The sequence below is a fragment of the Echinococcus granulosus genome (genome assembly GCF_000524195.1).
Source record: "Echinococcus granulosus chromosome Unknown EG_S00052, whole genome shotgun sequence".
Classification (NCBI taxonomy): domain Eukaryota; kingdom Metazoa; phylum Platyhelminthes; class Cestoda; order Cyclophyllidea; family Taeniidae; genus Echinococcus; species Echinococcus granulosus.
The window spans coordinates 188423-202614 of NW_020170432.1; the positions used below are offsets into that span (position 1 = coordinate 188423).

Here is a 14192-nt window from a genome sequence, read left to right on the forward strand (position 1 = left end):
TTGTGCCAGCGCTGTTAAGGATAACAGCCAAATCTACCATGAACGCGTGCCCCCACTTGAGGATCTTGAGAAAATAGAGGGTAGGTGGTGTTTAGGATGTCTTTTCCTTCATCTCCTTAGTAATTTGTCAAAAAATTGCCATGATCGACTTTTTTAACAAGGTCATGGTTCTGTTATCTTTTTTTCCCAATCTCATTCAATTGTTTTTATTCCCAAATTTATTATTATTAATGCCCTAGAAAGAAGTAGTGCGGTTCAAATAAACTGCCCATTGATCGTAGCCCTTGATAATGTCATTTCAGGTGCCTGTTTGGCCAAACCATCAGCTTTTGATCACACCGATCCTGCCGTTATCGGTGAGGATATCTTCAAGGATCTACTACCAATTGAAACACTGGAAGCCAGTTCTGTATACAGGTTTGTATGTGCAGTAAACTAGTCGTGATAGAAGGCCGTTGTAGACTTCAAATTGGCTTTACTAATTTGTTGGTGTCAGGCTGTAGCCTTAAACCTGGTTATGGAGTAGTTTTGCCCTCCTCCCATTACTGGGAATGTTCCTAACTTTGACGGCAAACGATAGCGTTTAGTTCTAATAAAATCAGTGCGTATCGATGCTCAAATCACACCTTTCCTCAAATGTGACTCATTAATTCAGTCATTTTTCATGTTTCAGTGAGATGAAGGCTGACTTTCTCCGAAATATTTTGACTGAAGTGGAGAAGAAGGATTCGGAACTAGGGTAGGTTTGCTCCTTTGTCGTAGGTAGCTGTTTTATGGGTGAAGAAGACGCCCCACTGTCTCCTGTTTGCAGTTCTCTCCTTTCGAGCCTTAATCTGGACCCCAAGGAGCTGCTCAAACCGGATTTGGGTCTGCCGCAAGCGCTACTTGACCACTGCGCCAAATTCAATGCCTTGGATCGGTCACCAGAGAGTGAACTCTCCGCTCAAATGTCTGGTGAGTTTTTTTACAATCACAGTGATGATCTTGTGTAAGCCCTCCCTTTGTTATCAATCCGAAAATTCACTGAATTTCAAACCTCCTTGTTCTACAAAGTTAAGCCCACGTTGGAAAATTCCTGTCAAAGATCGTGGGACAGTTGGCTATTATCTTAGATCATGGTGGAGGAATCTTTCTGCAAGTTCATTTGGATTGCCTCGTTAGGGACTATGGCAATTATCGAGTTCATCACCACTGTCACATATATGTGGCGTTCCAATTTCCCTATTATATTCCGATGCAACAAATCTGTGATAATTTGTTACACGTAATCATGCTGCTAATAGATTGTTTGGGCTTGAGGATTATAACGTTTGACACCCTTTTGAGTTGCACAACCTCTAATCCAAGATACCTTTTGTGGACTTTGGTGAAATGTGTTCTTCGGAGAACAGGAGTAACAAACGTGTTAGGCGTTTTGCGTTGTTTGAATCAGGGCAAAAAAAACTGGTTTGAAAGCCTTCCAGCGTGACTCCTATTTCTCACTATTGAACTTATCCACCGTTTTCGCAATTGCGGATCGGGTGTTCCCCGAAAGACCTCGGTGTCAGCTGACCCATTTAAACGTAAGCCTGCTTTATCTCATCGAAGTCACCATATTGTTCGCAGTATGAAAAATGTAGGGTGCATTCCACTCTTTCTCTCAAGGTAGTACCCAAACTACTCTTGTGGGTGTGTTTTGGAATCTACTCTAGTTTTTTTTTCTTTTTACTTTGATTAGAACCTGCATTTTATCAAGACATGCTCTGCACTCTTTAAGTTAGAACTTTTTCCGAAACAATTTCCTATCTTTTTATGCACTTCAGCTCTGGTCGATGTGAGTGTTGATGTGGAGGCTGATTTGGAGGAACTCTCCACCGAGATTCAAGTAACTCAAGAGCGTCTCAACGGAGTCCTAGTAAGCAATAACTTATGGCCCTGCAACTCCTCCTCTACTACCTTTTTTTCATCAAAATTCACTTATCAAGATTTGAGGAGCTCTGCTTAATGCCACTTAATTCATTTCGGAGGTAGCAATTATTGGGGCGAGGATGTAGTAGGCATTAGAAACACCAACCTCACCTACAGCCCAGATTTGGCATGTGGTTTAATTTCACACGAGAAGTGGGCAGTCCCTTCTTCTCGTCTCTTTCTACTGACACTTCTTCAGTAGATATTACCCCTTCCCTAGCCCATAGCCCCGGCCTCCAAGACGGACCCGGTGAAGGAGAAACTGACCAAGGTGGCTGAGCGGCAGGAGAAATTTGCCCTTGCGGTGAGCGAAGCCAAAGACTCCAACACACGATTACACGAGGCCCTTACGGGAAATCTGAAGGCTTTACACACTCTCACCCTCATGCCGGATGAAATCGAAGCCGGCTTACCCAACGCAAATGACCTTATCACAGGTTGGCCATATTTTCCCCTTGTTTTTTTCTCATGAATTAAGTGATGATCGGTTATTATCCGATTCACTGAAGACAGCTATTGGCGCAGCTCTCTGTTCTCTACAAAACCAGTTCCCCAATCCGAATTCATCTGCCACAAAGTCATGTAGAGCTTTATTGTTTATGAGACGAGGAGGATGTCATTTTAAATAATAAAGTATGCTTATCGCCAAAACTTGCTGGTGAGGAACTGAAGGTCCCGCGTTTTGCTTATATCGCATATTCTTATCGCATCTACTTTTTGGAATATCCTAGACACGAAATTGCTGGAGGGCCTAGATGAAGCCGCACGAATTCTCTCAAAGGTGGAGGAGATGCGAGCACAGCGAACTAAGATGCTGGAGGATCTGCGAAGTGCTCTGCAGGCGGACGATGCGACACAAGAACTCCTTGCCGCTGCCGATTCCACCGACCAAAGTGCCATCTTCCAACGCCGCCTAGACGCGCATCACGAGACCGTTAAACTCATTCATCTTAATTTGGCTGCACAGGAGAACATCACCAGGGCTCTTATTACAGCACACGCAGAGGTCGGTGTGAAGAAATACGATATCCTGGAGCGCAGACGTCAGTACGTTGATTTTGAGTCTTGTCGCCTTCATCAATCCTGGGGTGGTGAAGCAAATGCCACTCCGCTACGACGTATCATTTCGCATTCTTCTTCATCCTAACCTTTACTACTCTATCTGCAGACGTACTGAGGAGATCGACGCCCTTGTTCGCTCTGGCGAGGCGTACGACGAACTGCTGCTGAAATGCGGTGAGGGACAGGCGTTCTACCGTGATATTGGCGAGCGTCTTCAGACGTTGCGCTCCGAGCTGGAACAGATTAACACCGCCATTGCGCGTCTCGAGCCGAAACAGGCCACCCAGACAACAGTACCCGCTCAGTCTGCGTTCTCCTATTTGCAACCTCGTTTGGGTAAGGAGTAATATAATTAAAAAAGTTAAGTAGAGCATCATTTTTTGCTTGTTGAAGGGGAGTAGAATCACTAACTCTCGATCCTCTCTTGGCGCACTTACCCCCTAGCATCCCTAGTGCTGGTCCTTCTTAAACTTCTATTTCTATTACTTTTTGATCAAGGTAGTTGATCGACCATTCACTGACACTGAACCCTCGGTCCAGTTCTGGTCCTACTAGTTTATGCTCATTTACAGCAGTACCCCAAGAGAAATCAAATCCAGTGCGTCCACCCACCCTTCGGGACGTGCTACGAGCTCGGAGCTCAGCGGGCGAGGCCAAGGTCAACCCTACTCAAGTGCTACCACCTCCTGGACCGGGGAGTCAACCCTATCAGCAACCACCAGCGCAACAGCAGAACGTCAATTCACCGAGACCGGTAATTGCTTTGTAGACAACACGTTTTCCGTGTTGGCTAACGTCTTTGTTCTGTGACACATTTGGTAGGCTATCAGGTGCTAAAAACAGTGATTGGTAATATTACCTCCATTTTTATCGGTTTATCACCCGTAATAGTCTTAGAGGCTCCATTCTTTCTATCGGCACCTTATGGAAGAGTGCTTCCAGGTTCTCCACCTGGGACAACGATTGCTCCAAACTAGGAATTCTTTTTACGAGCTGGTATCTTTTTTCAAGAATCGCCTTTGCTATAAAGGCTATTCTTTCCGCTTGTTCGAACTTATTTTCGTGAATACTGCTGTCCAAACATGGTTTTTTTTCTGTTTTTTCCTGTTTTAAGGATCGCTAAGTGGCGGGATGCTCCATCGCCGAACTTTATTCTGTCTTACACACCACTGAACAAACAAATAGTTAATGTTGTCGCCCTATGCCATAGACTTGGTTGAGTTTGTATGGTGCGTACTGCACAATTTGCATGGGTTAACAAAGCCTAAAATGGAAGTTTAGACATAAAGTGTTACGTCTGAGTTATTCCCTAGGATGCCGTGACACGAACGAGTTGGAAGGTAGGCCAGTGGTTCAGAGCATACAGGTCAAATGTTCGATTAAATTCGACACCAGTCTATAAGGTAACTAAATAGTAGCGCAGTCTCTATCGCAAGCAATATTCTTTTTTCAGTTATGCACAATCTTGCTGACAGTAACACTTTCATAAGTATTTCGGTCTCTGTAGACCAAGGGATAGTCCAACCGCTCCCTCTATTTTTGTAGTGACGTATTTTTCCATGATCAAAAAATAGGGAGTTTTTCTGAAGGCGATACCTTTACCTTCTAGTTATTTGTCACCAGAGGCAGATTGTTTTAGCTAGCCTTGGACGATTCATTATGCTACCGCGCCTTCTCCAGATCCTACACCACAAAGTTTACTAAATTCTGTAGCTTTGAAGCCGAATCAGAGTTGGTCGGTAAATCAGGCAAATTTGAATCACACCCATCAGGTTCAGTCGACACTAATGCAAGAACCCATAGTCGCATGGAAATCACTGAGGTCACAATCATATCTTTTGAAGCCCTTGTGAGTTACGAGTTGTACCAAAATTGCCATAGGCTTGTCAGGTCATCTTATGCTACAATCGCTTGAGCTTTTTTGCGTCTTAAGTAGTGATTTTACCCCTTTAAAGCTCTTTAAAGGATAGGTTTTTGATTATTTGATTTACCTCATTTTTACTCGCAATATATGTTGCTTTGAACTACTGACATTTGGAGGTCATTATTACAGCACTTTTGATGAGTCATTCATGAGTGCTGTGTGCTTTTGAACCTAGACTCAACCGTCTACAGCGCCGTATGCTGTCATCCAATCACAGGGTGGCATACCACAGGGTCAATTTAAACCCCCAGGTTCAACTTCGGCGCCGCAGCAGTATTCTGGACCCTACTACCAAAGTCCATATCTGGCGGGCATTCAGTATCTCTCTCGTTCACCTGTCCCACCTTCCACTTATCAACCGCAACAACAGCAACAATCACCTGCTTTCGTTTATCAGCAACAACAGCGATCTCTGGTTCCGCAGTCTGCTCCTCAGCGTCCAGTTCTGCAGTACCTGATGTCTGGATATCAACAAATCCCCAGAATGCCAACTCCACGGGGTCAGGGGCCGACACAAACAGGTCAAATTCCGCCATCTGGAGTTCAACCAATGATGCCAAACCAGTACAGACCTTCAACTCCGGTCCAATCCTATCAATCACCCCAACCGGATCAACAACAGATACAAAATCTACCATCTGGAGTTCACCCAGCTATTTCGGGAAAGTTGAATCAACAGTATACAGCCTCAATTCCACCTCAAGCCTATGCGTCAACTCAACTAGGTCAACAACCCGTTCTTCATCCAACTTCTGGTGTCCAACGAACTATTCCAGCAATGCCGAACCAACAACAATACAGAACTCCGACCCCTCCATTGCAAATAAGTCAACAAGCAACTCATAATCTACTGTCTGGAGTTAATCCAGCTATTCCAAGGGCTTCATATCAGCAACAGTATGGAGCTTTAGTTCAAACTCAAACCTATTTGCCAGCCCAATCGACTCAGAATCAACCTTCTGGAGTCCAGTCAGTTGTACCAGGGACATTGAATCAACAGCAGCATGGGTTTTCAACCCCAGTCCAATCCTATCCGTCATCCCAACCAGGCCAACAACCGATTCAGAACCAATCATCTGGTGTTCAACTAGGAATGCCCAATCAGCCAATGATATCACAGCAATACAGATCTCCAAACACAACCCAGGTCGGTTCGCCTTATGTTCAGAGGGGACCTCTTTTTGGAGCACCGATCCAGGGGCAGCCGCCGTATGGGCAGCAATATCCCCAAGGGATGCCTGTTCAGCAGCCTAGAGGCGCCGCTCCGGTCTCCCAACAGTACTACGTGGCACCACAATACCCCTACACTCCTCGTGGCTATCAGCAAGGTGTGACCTACGATTACGGGTCCTACGGTCAAAACCAAAATATACCAACCGCCCAGCCACCAGCGGTTCCGCAAAATTCGAATCAACAAAAACAGCAACAGTCAGAGCATGTCCCCGTAGCTTCACAAAACTTAACTGAAAATGTCATTGCTGGCGTTGTCCCATCTGCTAGTTCATTAATTCCACAGCCGGTAGCTTCAGTGCCAACTAGCCAGGATGTTGTAAAGGAGCCTCCTCCAAATGAGGTATCCCCATCAACGGCAGTGGGCTGCCTGCCCAAACCCGTTGCGTCGTTGGAGGCGAGGAGAGGTTCTGACGTGGACGAGGTGGTCGGTGCTGCCCCAACGGATCTCGAGAAAGCACCAATCTCTCCCCATGTACTCACTCAGGTCAGTAGATGCCAGTGATGCGTTGTTATGGGGATGGCTGATAAGCATTTTTTTTTTCATTGCAGTGACAGTTAATTGCTAATCACGGCTACTTTTGATGTTGGTTGTTGAAAATTGTGGTTTGATTCTCCAGTAGCACCCGAAATGTTGGTGTAATTGACGTGTGAAAAGTGTTTCGTCGCTGGAATGCTATTTGTTCGCGTACACATGAAGTGAATCTGATCTTGTTTTGACTTTCGTCCTCAGCAGGCACTCATTCTCCGCCCATCACAGTACCGTTCTAACGGACCAGAATCGGCTGAAACAGAAGCGAAGATCGTATGGCTGTTTTAAGTCACTCAAGCTTAATCTCGTCCCATTTCTGAGTGTTAGGCAAGATTCGAGACTTGTGTAATTGGCGAAAGTGGGTGTAGTCTCGGTGGCCCCTCTGTTATGAGGCTTCAAGGATCTGTCGTCCTTAAAAGATTCCTTCCTTCCATGACACTTAAGCGCATTATCCAACTGGCAAAATTTGCCTAGATATTCCTTTGCAGTGGGGTTCAACTTACTTCTGAAGTTATTCTAGGGGTGCCAGTCCAAAAGCTACTTAATTACAGATGTACTGAAGTCGCTGAAGGACTTGTAGCATAGGAATGGCGGGAGGTTGAAAGTCGACCCATTTGTAGCCAAATCGCGCTTTATTCTATCTTCATGCCTCAATAGGTGCTTCATAATAACCATGCTTCATGCCTTTAACACTGTACTAAGTGACCATTGGCGCTTTGATGTCTGCTTGGTGTTTTCTAGCCATTTCTAACAAAGGCCTCTTTGAATACTATTTTCTTTACCTAAATTAATTTTATTGAATGCGTGAAAAATGCAGTTGAATGGTGGTTTCCCACTTCTAACACACAGGCAGAGATGCCTATTGCTTGCGCTGTCTGGATGTGCATTTTAGGCAGATCTAGAGATCCAGAGACGCGAAAAGCAGCTGCGAGCAACCTACGAGGCACCAGCACCTAGTCTTGTTGACTGTGTCACAACTAAGAGTAAGGGTGAAATCAACACAAGCACTACCACCACGTCAAATTTGCATCCCGATCCGCTATCTGATCCTCTTGCACTTAACCGATTTATCGACGCAACAGAGCGTCTACTCACTTGGCTAGAGACAATGAATGATCCATGTAAAGCTGATGATGGACCACTTCACCCTCCATTACCATCATCATCACGGCCACTCAGTCGTCTTGATCAGGCATGGTCACGGGTGAAGGAAATTGCGGCTAGTGCGACTAGCAAGCGACCGACACAAGCTGCTGGCCGCTGTGGCGCGGCAAAAAATCGACGCCAAGAATGTATTCCCTACGATTCTAATCGCGTTCAGTTGAAACGTGATGCTCTCTGCAAAAAAGACGACTACATAAACGCCAGTCACTTGGATTTCGCATCATCCCTCGGTGAATGGTGTCCTCGATACATTCTAACTCAGGCTCCTCTTCCTACCACTGTCACAGATTTTTGGAGTATGATTTTCGATCAGGCCTGTGAACTGGTGGTACTAGCACTCCCTCCCCGTAGAAGAACTTCTCTCCTTCCTTCCAGTCTTGATCCCTCTGAAAGCTATGCAGAAGGGGCATATGGTGATCTTGGAGACAGTCTTAGAGTTCCTCCTCACCTTCCTCCACTCAAAATTGGCTCGCGGCTTCAAATCGGTACTGGGGACTCCGCTTTCGAACTCCGTCTTCAAGCCGTGAAATTCACTCGTTCCGACGCCCTCTCCCAGCATCCACCCACCGTGGATTCAATCTCCCAATCCACCTGTATTGAGCGTATCCTAACCCTACGAAATTGCGATAGCCAACAGACTCGCACAATTGTCCATCTCTGCTACTCTGGCATGGCACCAACTTCAAGTGATCCCAATTCCATTGCCTCATTCACTGCATTCGTTCAGACAGCTATAGGGTTCTATAAACAACAGAGGAGCCTTATGCATCCCATAGCAGTAGTCTCAGAAGACGGTGGAGGGCTGGGAGGTATGTTTGTTGCCGCGTCAGCAGCTGTACTTCACGTTGAAGTTCTTGGACGGATGGGAGATGTCAGTGAGTTGGTTGGATGTCTGTGTCAACAACGACGAGGAGCTTACAGCCAGTCTGAACAGCTGGCGGCTACGTGTGCTGTGGTCGGACTAGCTGCTAAGCAGTCTCTAGCTCGGAGGGATATTGTCGTCGGGCCGACATCAAGCAGCATCCGAAAAGCCTGTAGTAGCGGTGGTGATACAGCATTGCTGGAGAAGATGAAGCAGAAGAAGGCGACGTCCACAGATGTACCACAGACGGAGACGCAAGATTTTACCACGTCGTTATTTTCTGATCGACATCTGCAGCTGTCTGAAATGATGTCAGCGCTGGGATTTGCTCCTACTCCTGCTCCTACCCTTCCACAGGTTCGTTGGCTCCCACGGTTTTTCGAGTCCCTTCCAGGAGTGTACGGGTGTATGTGCATGGATTGTTTGTTTTTTTCCTGTGAGGCATGCGCTCTAATGAGGATTTTCTCTGTGGCATCGCTAATTCACTTTGACTTGCGCTAATCACTTTATTTTTGCAACCAAAATATCATGAGGAGTTAAAGCCAACTCTCATTTGTTCTACGTGTTCCCTCGTTCAGCCTCCAGAGGAGTTGAAAGTTCAGCCTCCAGATGCAATTCCTTCGGCAACGGTAGCAGAAAGCGGAGGTGGAAGCAACGGCGTGTTCGATGATTTGCCTTCGCATTTGGTGAATCTCTCTTTGACCGAGGGCAGCGCTAATGGATCCCCAACTGCAGGACATAACCGTCGTCACTACCAGGCGCGAGATTTTGTTGACAAGGCCTACAAGGAGTCGCGTGACAGTCTATCCGCCGATCCCAGTATCTTTGGCGACTTGAATCCGCTGCATTCGCAGTCACAACCTCCTGCCAGTGACCATTGACTGCTGCTGTGATGATAATGCTGCTGTACGACAACATCGCTTAACAAGATTTGATAATTTGACAAAATAATTTAACTGACATTAGTGTCGATCTCTGGTTGGCTAACGTGCACCATGAATTCCTACTTTGCAAAGAGAGTAATACGAATTCGAAAAGTTCTTTTTGGCTCGTTGGACTATTTCTGGAATGTTTTAAAAAGTGCTGGTCCATCCGGGATCAGATGGCTCAAAACTATTTGTTGTGCGTTGGGTGAGGAGAAATATTCGTGCGGTTTTCGGTTTATCACAGCGTAATGGTTTGTTGTGCCTCCTAGAGACTTCCTATAATCCATCCATTCCAGTTATGCGTCAGTCTTTTGGTACGGTACTCCATCGTCCTCTCTGCAACTTTCCTCTCATTTTAACTTCCTTACCCCTCATATTCATAATATGTTGGCTGAATATGGTATTGTTGACTCAAATTTGTCCGCAAAATATTCGGTAGCGAAGCTATGTACCGTCCAGAAATGGTTGAAGACAATTTGATTCTGGTGCTGCTAAGATGGAGGCCTGGCGTTGCAGACTGTCGTATCACGGGTTAAGGTGTCTTAAAAATCTCGAGGGAAGGAGTCATGGAAGCCACTAAGTAGGTCTCACCAACATGCATCAGCGGAGAGCCGTAAGCTTGGAAATTCCTGGTCTTCCCTGTTTCTTTCACCTGCGTTGTGTGAATTTGTCTTTTTCCCATCGTTTGTTGACTGACTCGTGATGCTTGTGGCATTGTTTTTTCCCTACACAATCTACTACCCGCCCTACGAGACTGCTTGCCCTGTGGACGTCACTTTTCACTATGATTCTTCATCGAGCGCCAGAATCGACAATTGCAGTTGGGATCCATCCACCCCCACATAGCTCTTACGTGGGAAAGAAAAGCCTTGGCGCCTTCAGGAGGAACTGGAACTAGCCAATCCTTTGGAAGAAAGTCTTATTCAGGCTTCATACCTTAGATCACCTTAACTGCGGGAGGATTTGCATCATTTAGGGTGGGTGGAAGGGAAATATTACTTCAGCTCCATCCTCCTCATACCCTTAATGATATTGCTACAGCAATGTCAAGAGACGCTGATTTTATTCAGCTTTTGTTAAAACTTGATTGATAGTTCCTCGAATTGTTTAGCCTATGCCTTACGATGATAGATCATTGAACCTAGCCTGTGTTTAGGCCTGGAAAACATGGTAATACCTTCGTCCTAAGGTCTCCTTCGATTCCACATTTTCATGTTAGTTATGGGGGCATTGAGTGGGTCAGAATTCGTCATACAAGTTAGCTTCAATCTCAATCTCTCATTAGGTAGTGTCAACGTTGAATGGATTCCACACCTCAATCTGGTCTTCACTTCTTTCACCTTGCAATTCAACCAATCAGTGTTAGCCAAAAATTGTGGAACAATTTTTTGGGAGAAAGGGTGATGGGGATGCCTGAAACGCCAAGGCCCAACTAGCAGTCAATCCCTAAACATTCTAGGGCCGTGCTCTTACTTAGTCCTTCCTGATTGGCCAGCTAGAAGGTCAAGGTCAGTCAGCTGCTATGGCTACTCGAAAGTGAATCCAGTAGTCCTCACTAATCAACTTTCGGGCATGCAAGCGCTCACCATCGGTCATGCGTTAGTCAATGAAGCTATCTCTTCCAAAGCCTTCATCCATTGATAGGATCCAGACGTCTCATTTTACAGCAATTGTCGACACAGAGGCGGCGAAGAATTCGAACCTTGGATAATCATTTACATGGTTCAAGAAAAATTGGCAATTTGGAGTGCAGGGAATTCAAGAAATGGCTGTTGAATGCTTCTGAACATGCCTCATTCGTTGAACTAATCTTCCATACCTCTGAAGCTAAGAAGATCTTAGCCCTGATCATCTCCGATTTACAAAATATTCGTGGTTAATGTTTTGTTGATTGGGGATCATCTCGTGCCTCCATCAATCCCTATCACGTACGCTTCCTTTCGGCTCTCAGTCATGTTGGCAATGAAGGCGTTCGTTTTGAAGCCTTTATCTCTTGCTTACTTCGGTCGGGAGCCGTCCGTTGGTGCCCGTCCCCACACACCATTAAACGCCTATCAGATCGTAAGGGTTCGTGTTTCATTCTGTTGCAGCGTCACGATCTGTAACTTCCCAGTCCTTCGAGTCTGCAGAGGGTTAACTGTCCCCACAACTGTCACATCCAAGAATTTTCATATCCTATGTCAAAATGGCCTCGCATTTAGTCTACATTCTAAGCAATACCTTAGCGTTGATTCATGTGCCGCCGGATCAGTCGTGGGGATGGCTGCAGCACTGTGGTCCTGTCCTCGCTGGAGGCTACCGATACAATCGTGTAGGGGTTAAGGATCAATGGCAGATGCTTCAGATTAAAGGTCGACCAGTTAAAATATCTCGTCTTTTTTTGTGGGTTACAGTCATCCACCGACTCAGACATCCACACTCGTCTTCTGACTTTGTTTGAGCCCAATCTCCCCTTGACGATACAAACAGCAACCACCGAATTCGCCCTGATTTAGCCTGAAAGCAATGACAGTTTCCATATCCATGCTGTTCGTCACTCAACTCCATCAACCACAGACACTCAACCAACATTCCGATAGCGAGCATAATGACGTCAAGGAAAAAAGAATGCCTCCATCTGCCTGCTGAAACTGTGGGGCTTGGCAGTTGGTCAAGTACGGCTCCTGCAGACGATACGGGTGTTGCCAGTGCAACGCTGTTGGTTACGAAGATGGGTACCATTGAACCCGGCCGTCCAGCCCCAATGGAGACACTGCCAAGCACGGAGATCGTGGGCAAAACATCTCGAAGAAGACCTTCAGAAAGATTCAATGTGATAAGTGATTTTTTAGGAGAACATACCCCTTCGTTGAAGGTTCATCGTCGTCCAGCTCAATGGTTGTACAGCGCGTCTACAACTGGCCACCGGTACCGATATCACTATCACTCGGGTGTCGATTTTGGAAACCACCAGCCAGACAGACAACTCAAACCTTCGAATTCGCTGGTGTTGGCCACATAGAGCTCCTAAAGCAACTTCATTGCTCGGTACCCTTCCGTGCTACATAACGAAGCCCGCTTGGTCTCTACTAGTTCGGCAAACTGGTCTGGAATGACTATGGATCAAAGCCATCTGCCACTGGATGCATCCACGTCAATATCCCCCAAACAGTCGGGTCTAATCGTCAAAAGGATTTTCTTAGCTCCTTTCCAACTTATTTACACTGTTTGGATCCGTGCGAGGATCACTACTGTATCCTCCAAAGCCCCCACTCATACCCAGAGGAGCCCTTGCCATAACCCTACCTCAAATTCACCGAACCAATCAATGGTAGATGCTTCTTCAAAGTGGTCGGAGGTAGCACCTGTATCCACTCCTCCTACAGTCACTAAGAAGCTATAAGTGCTGCGCCGAATTTTCAGCCACTGTGGGCTCCCAGAGACGTCGATCTCAAACACCGGAACACATTTCTTTTCCTGGGAATCCCATGCCATTGCGCATATTTGTTCTCCGCTCTTTCACTCTCAATCCAATGAACAAGCGGGGAGTTTTGTTGATATGCGTAATCAAATGAATCTGCATAAAACCACCAATCACCAGCTTCACTCGGATCAACGCATCGATGGATTCGAAATCAAGCAACAGCCCTAAGCAACATGTACTGGAAGTCTCGACGAGACTCACAACCAACAGTGATGTCTACACCTGACATCTGGATGAGACACCACAATCAACTACGTCTGTGATACGTCAAGGAACCAGCAGCTAAGATACCGCCTCCAACTGTAGACGCTACTACGCAGATCACCATCGATAAAAAGATCCATGTTGGACACAGTACTTCAGCAATTCATTCAAGACGTCAATTTTATACACAAAGCAGATATCCATTCATTTGGAAGAGAAGGGAGGCGCAAGTCATTCAGATCTTTACTGCAACATATATGTGCAGGAGACCCACACACCAGGTCGTTGAATCATATCGGCCCACTGTTGCGAGGCCCTATAGATCCCCGAATGGCCCATTCTCAGACCCCCGATTACAGCTTCTTGATTGTGCACGAGGATGTCAAAGAAGACAATTTGCAACTGCTCCTTGGGCACATTGAATGTGAACCGACTGTCCCACACTGGTTCAGCGGTTTCGGTTCTCACCGAAGTTCGATGGATTTTACCCACCTTCTCGGTTATTGCTACAGGCTCTTTACCGGAGGCTTTTGTCTTGGATCCCAAGCGTATTGATCCTACGGCCGAGAAGGGCGAGGACTTCTTGCAGATGCGCGTCTTCTGCTGTACACTTACCCACAACTGCATTAGACTGCCGTTCGGGGCGCGCATCTCCTTGCCTTTGATGATCTACAACATACAAATTCTGTTTGTCAACCATGGTCACTACTTCGGTGGCAGGGCTCTATACTCTTCCCAACTCTGCCTCTCAGCTCAGCCGTGGAAGGACCTACGACCAAGCTTCTAGGTCCCTTAATCCTTGTTAGCTACTTTACTGAACATCTCTTGTGGGTGGTTGCCTCTGTAGAAATTTCCAACGGAAGAAGTGTAAACCTCCG

General features: G+C 46.2%; 2 protein-coding genes across 2 annotated transcripts in view; one reads left to right on the forward strand and one right to left on the reverse strand. All coding sequences in view use genetic code 11, as the record gives it.

Annotated features, from left to right (window-relative positions):
* The window catches only part of EGR_06176 (hypothetical protein), a gene marked incomplete at both ends in the record, with an annotated part of 21484 nt that extends 9342 nt beyond the window's left edge, over positions 1–12142 (forward strand). The window contains 15 exons of the mRNA XM_024495425.1: positions 10–80; positions 240–417; positions 674–739; positions 812–954; positions 1803–1894; positions 2168–2384; positions 2679–2994; positions 3116–3345; positions 3585–3763; positions 4323–4412; positions 5109–6650; positions 7588–9078; positions 9300–9591; positions 11849–11958; positions 11999–12142. Coding sequence (XP_024350153.1) covers positions 10–80; positions 240–417; positions 674–739; positions 812–954; positions 1803–1894; positions 2168–2384; positions 2679–2994; positions 3116–3345; positions 3585–3763; positions 4323–4412; positions 5109–6650; positions 7588–9078; positions 9300–9591; positions 11849–11958; positions 11999–12142 — 5161 coding nt within the window. The remainder of the gene's footprint in view (positions 1–9; positions 81–239; positions 418–673; positions 740–811; positions 955–1802; positions 1895–2167; positions 2385–2678; positions 2995–3115; positions 3346–3584; positions 3764–4322; positions 4413–5108; positions 6651–7587; positions 9079–9299; positions 9592–11848; positions 11959–11998) is intronic.
* An 881-nt stretch (positions 12143–13023) lies between these two features.
* The window catches only part of EGR_06177 (hypothetical protein), a gene marked incomplete at both ends in the record, with an annotated part of 10124 nt that continues 8955 nt past the window's right edge, over positions 13024–14192 (reverse strand). Inside the window, 2 exons of the mRNA XM_024495426.1 lie at positions 13024–13076; positions 13593–13983. Coding sequence (XP_024350154.1) covers positions 13024–13076; positions 13593–13983 — 444 coding nt within the window. The remainder of the gene's footprint in view (positions 13077–13592; positions 13984–14192) is intronic.